General features: G+C 39.7%; 1 protein-coding gene across 1 annotated transcript; it reads left to right on the top strand.

Moving 5' to 3' along the window:
- The first annotated feature begins 415 nt into the window (after positions 1 to 415).
- LOC149160969 (pentatricopeptide repeat-containing protein At3g49170, chloroplastic-like) lies at positions 416 to 4394 on the top strand. The gene is made up of 2 exons (XM_089436853.1): positions 416 to 805; positions 955 to 4394. Exons 1-2 carry the CDS (start codon positions 695 to 697, stop codon positions 3556 to 3558), a joined length of 2715 nt encoding a protein of 904 aa, XP_089292979.1. The 5' UTR covers positions 416 to 694; the 3' UTR covers positions 3559 to 4394.
- The last annotated feature ends 1113 nt before the right edge of the window (positions 4395 to 5507 follow it).

Below are 5507 nucleotides of genomic sequence, written 5' to 3'. Positions count from 1 at the left end.
CATTAAACTTGAGTTTTGAGATTTGGAAGAAATAACGATTATATTACCGTATAAACTGACCTAATTCAATTCCAAACATTTTGATTATAAAAAAATATTGTCAAAAACTCACCCATCAAACTAATAAATTCTAAACCAATTAAATTAAAAAATAAAACAAAAATACCTTTTCAAAAAAATTCAATCATCTAGATTTCTATCTGCCTTAAAATACTCCAACTCCAGTGAGCATCACAGCCATCAAAATCACATCAAAACAATTATTAATATCACATTAAAACAACTATTAATGTTTTCAACTACTTATTTTAAATTTCAAATACTTTTTCGTTCTTACAAATTAATTTAGGATAAAGGTTTTAAATTATGAAAGGTTAAAAATCTAATAATTAGATGATATACATCATCTGTGACATGCAGGTGGAAAACGACCCCGCTTCTCTCGTTTGAAGCTGCAAGTATTGCGATTTTGCTCGCTGAGTTCTCACTTTCAAGCTCCAGCAAATTGACTCCGCTTGAAGAGGAAAATCTCAAATTAGTGGTCTTTTTGATTGATGCCCAATCTTTGTCGTGTTGCAGGGAAGCTTTGCGATATCCGACCATGGCAGCAACATAACCACACCCTACTCTCATTTTTTGAAAGCAATTTTTAGCAGTGTACATAACGAATTGGATTTTGTAATTGATTGCATGAATGCCAATCATGGCTGTGTTTACAAATTCAGTGCTCTCCATGCCTATTTCTACATTGCACAGGAAAGAATTGGAACTGAACAATCCAATTTGTGCTCCGTTGTTTCACAAGGTATGTTCCTTAATTCTAAAGTACTTCAAACGCTTTATCCCCATAATTTACTGTCATCCATTGCATTTCCTGCATCTGGGCTGCCATAGAAACTTCAAAATTCAAATGGGTTTCTGTGCATCTGTTTAATTTTTGTATTTGCTCTGCAGACATTTTTTGGTACAAACCCCGTCATCTATGAAAAATTGTTGTCAGTAAAACTTACAAGTACAATTGTCAGACACCCACATTTTGGTCAGGTTAGGAACTTTCAGCTTTCAGGTCAGGAAAAGTGTTCCGATAGTATTGGGGGAAACGAGAATTTTGTAGGGCTTAGTAAGGATTTGGGAACACTGTGCAAAGAAGGCAGATTGATGGAAGCTGTATATATTTTGCATCGTATGGACCAAAATGATATTAGGGCATCCGCCAAAACCTATGTGCTTCTTTTGAAGGGCTGTGGCAATATGAAAAACCTTTCAGAAGGCAGGAGGGTTCATGCCCATATGATAAAGTTTGGAATCGAGCCAGACAAAGCCATAGTGTGTAGTCTTATCAACATGTATGCCAAGTGTGGATGTGTAGCTGATGCCTGCCATGTTTTCGTCAAAATGTCGGAAATAGAGGTTGTATCATGGACTTCAATGGTTTCATGTTATGCCCAGAATGATCAGGGTGATCGCGCTTTGACACTTTTTTGTGAAATGCTAAGGGTAGGTATCCAACCAAATCAATTTACATTCGGCAGTGTTCTTAAGGCGTGCACTAGCCCTGAATATATGGACCAGGGCAAGCAGGTATATGCCCACGTTGTCAAAACTGGATATCTATCTGATGTGCATGTCGCAAGTGCTCTTGTTGAAATGCACGCGAAGTGGGGAAATATGGGGGATGCACGCAGGGTGTTTGATAATATGCCTGAACGGAATGCGGTTTCATGGACTGGAATGATTACAAGGTATGTGCAGAGTGAGGATAGTGAGGAAGCCCTTAAACTCTTTCAGAAGATGCAACTGGTAGGTGTAAAGTCTGACCGGTTTAGCTTATCTAGTGCCCTTTGTGCATGCGCTAACCTAGAAGCCTTGGATGAAGGGCAGCAGGTCCATGCTGAAGCAATCAAGATTGGGGTTGAGTTAGATGTTTGTGTGGGAAGTGCGCTTGTTGACATGTATGTTAAGTGTTCGCAAGTAGACTGTATGGTAGATGCACGCAAGGTGTTTGACAGAATGCCACAGCAGAATGTGGTAACATGGACTGCGTTAATGGTAGGTTACTCACAGAGTTCAGGGCATGCTCAGGAGGCTATCAATCTTTTTGTCAAAATGAAACGGTCTGGTGTGAAGCCAAACGGTTTCACCTTTGCTAGTGTCCTCAAGGCTTGTGCCAGCATGGCTGATCTGGAACAGGGTAAGCAAAACCATGCCCACATTGTCAAAACTAGTCTTGAAACAGATTTATGTGTTGCCAATTCCATTGTTACAATGTATGCTCGATGCGGAACCATAGAGGATGCTCGTAAGGTGTTCGATGAAATATTAGAACGAAATGTAATTTCGTGGAATGCAATAATTGCAGGATATGCCCAAAATGGGCATGGTGAGGTAGCCTATAAATTGTTTCGCCAAACTCAAATGGAGGGTGTGAAGATTGATGCGTTCACCTTTGCTAGTGTTCTGAGTGCATGTGCTGGTATAACAGCCCTAGACCAGGGTATGCAGGTCCACACCATTATCCTGAAAACTGGCTTTCAGTCAGATATATCTGTGGAAAATGCCCTCATTACCATGTATGCTAGATGTGGGAGTATAGAGGATGCACGTAAAGTTTTTGACAAAATACTTGAACGAAATGTCATCTCATGGACTGCGATTATTACAGGATATGCCCAACATGGATATGCAAAAGAGGCTCTTAATCTCTTTGAACAAATGCGTGGGCTAGGTGTGAAGCCAAACCACATTACATTCATTGGTGTTCTCTCTGCATGCAGCCATGTAGGATTGGTGGATGAAGGCCATCGATACTTTGCTTCCATGAGTCATGAACATGGACTATTGCCAAGTTTAGAGCATTATGCCTGCGTGGTTGACCTTCTAGGTCGTGCTGGGCATCTGGATGAGGCGGAAGCTGTTATCAATGAAATGCCATTCAAACCTGATGCTCTGGTGTGGCGAACATTACTTGGGGCCTGCAGAATCCATGCTAATATAGATCTAGGAAAACGTGCAGCAGAACGCCTGCTTGAGTTGGAACCCCAAGAACCTACAACATATGTTCTGCTATCAAATATGTATGCTGCAGCTGGGCAGTGGGATGCTGTCGCAAAAGTGAGAAAAATGATGAAAGATAGACAGTTAACCAAAGAGGCAGGATGCAGCTGGATTGAGATAAAGAACAGAGTGCATATGTTTTTTGTTAGGGATAGGTCGCACCCACTGACAGAAGAGATCTATGCAAAGTTGGATGAATTAACTCTGCAAATGAAGAAGCTAGGTTATGTGCCAGATACAAACTTTGTGTTGCACGATGTAGAGGAGGAGCAGAAGGAACAATTTCTATGGTACCATAGTGAAAAGCTGGCCATTGCATTTGGACTTATTGTCACACCCCCTGGCACATGTATTCGAATTTTCAAGAACCTTCGTGTGTGTGGTGACTGCCACACCGCCACCAAGCACATTTCCAAGATTGTTGAGCGGGAAATTGTTGTAAGGGATGCAAATCGCTTTCATCATTTCAAGGATGGTTTATGCTCTTGCGGGGATTATTGGTAATGCTGAGTGATCCACAAGCAAAAGGTACATATTGCTATCTTGTCATTGCTACAGAGGTCACAGGCTATGCAAATTAATCATTCCCTTGGCCGTCTCACATCTGGTTACCTTGAAGGTTTCATCTCCCGGTGCTATAGTGCATAACAGCAATTATTGTGTTGGAGAAGCTTTTCATGGCCCTACTTCAAGGGTACGATAATCTGTTAAGGTGAAAGTTTCCTTACTGGAAATCTTAATGCTTTTGAGTTATTTTGGTTGAGGGCAATGTTTCTATCTCATCCTTACCTAATTACAGCGGCCTATTCTGAGAGTACCAACGTTGGGAGTTGGATCTTCCAAGGAGAAGAAAAATCAGCAGGTGGTCAGGATGAAAATGGGGAAGTCTCTTACCATCTGTTTTTCACTGGATATGCGGGTCTTCAATAGCGCTGATTGTAGTGGGAGAACTTTCTGAGAGAATGATTCTTAGATGGTTTTCCTACAGCTTGTCATGTGGGTGTGCTCTACATTTTCCTTTGCCCCGAATACTCGTTTTAGGATTGAAAACTGAAAGTAGAGTCTCTGTTCTGATGCAAAAACATACACGATGTTAACGGCAGGGCTGGAGACTAGTGACTGTTTTGAGAGCTTTGCTGTTCTTCTCCTATTATAGGCCATTCATTTGTTCTTAAAGTACTATAGATATGTTGCCAACTCAAAAGTCAATTCCAAAGGAGGAATGCATTAGCAACACGCCTATAATCGAACATGCAGAAAGCTTATGTTAGATTGAAATGGGACTTCATTTTGGGGATGCTACACAATATGAAGATTGTACAGGCTCTGCGACAACGCTACCCAACAAAGGAATCTAATGGAATATTATTTTTAGGTGTGAAGTGGCATCAGAGACTACAAATGCCTTTATCGTCCTCAATGGCATCCTCCCACCACTATTCCTCCCACCACTATTCTAGACAACTAGAGAACTAAAACACAGCTATCCCCTCTTCCCTAACCTTTTCATTTTGGTAGTGGATGCTTTATTTGACTTTGTTTTTAGGTTAACTCACTAGAAATCTTGATTGGAATAAGACGTAGTGTTATAACATTATTTGGTCGTTACTGATCATTGGTGACTCCTTAGTCAAGATATATCCAGTTCAATATCTTGCTCCACTCAAATCAGCTTTAAAGAGATTTTTATTTGGTGTACATGTTTTCCTTTTAGGAAACACGTATATCATATACACTCTCTTCATACAAGGTGCGTATATGCATTCTCAAAGTTGTAAGAAAAATGTCCATTAATTACACTCTCATGGGCAAGAATTAAACTCACTTGCAGAACTCTAATTTCCATTGTCAATGAACTCAACCAACTTCTAAGAGTATAAATATGATCCATATGTTAGAGAAAGGGTCACTAACCATTCTAGTACCCTTATGTTAGAGAATTGTGTTGAGCATCTAGGTTTGGAATTTTATGGCCATTCCCTTCTGCAAAGCCCTGTTGTAGAAGTTGACTTGCTTAGAGTTGGGATATAAATTGTTGATGATTTTCCCATCCACATATGGTGAGGATTTTTAATTGAATGAAGTCTATAAGTGGTTCAAGCAAAGCGAAAATCACGCTTTGGTGACGAGAGTGCCGCAATGGATTAGATATTGCTTTGTAATTGTTGTTCATCTTTAATAAATATATGAAGATCTCTCTTCTTCTCATAACAGAAAGTTATGTTGCAATCTATTTAATTTTTTATTACATGAATTGAAGGAGGAATTAATTACTTGATATTAAGATTAATTATAAGTTTTCTTGTTTTATTGGCATTGATACTTATGTTTTTAAATAGCTTGAGGAAGGTTGTGCACTGCTCTTTTGTAGATATTTAGAGAAGTTTGGAGCATCTAGCACTTTCTCTAGACAAATTATAAGATGCAACCAAGGGACCAACCAATGGTCAAAG

The sequence above is a fragment of the Pinus tabuliformis genome, chromosome 5_2, assembly GCF_031772625.1.
Source record: "Pinus tabuliformis cultivar Carrire ecotype Pingquan chromosome 5_2, CPIR1, whole genome shotgun sequence".
In the NCBI taxonomy this organism is placed as follows: domain Eukaryota; kingdom Viridiplantae; phylum Streptophyta; class Pinopsida; order Pinales; family Pinaceae; genus Pinus; species Pinus tabuliformis.
The sequence above is the reverse complement of the archived record's forward strand: the minus strand, read 5'-3'. Positions and strand labels throughout refer to the sequence as shown.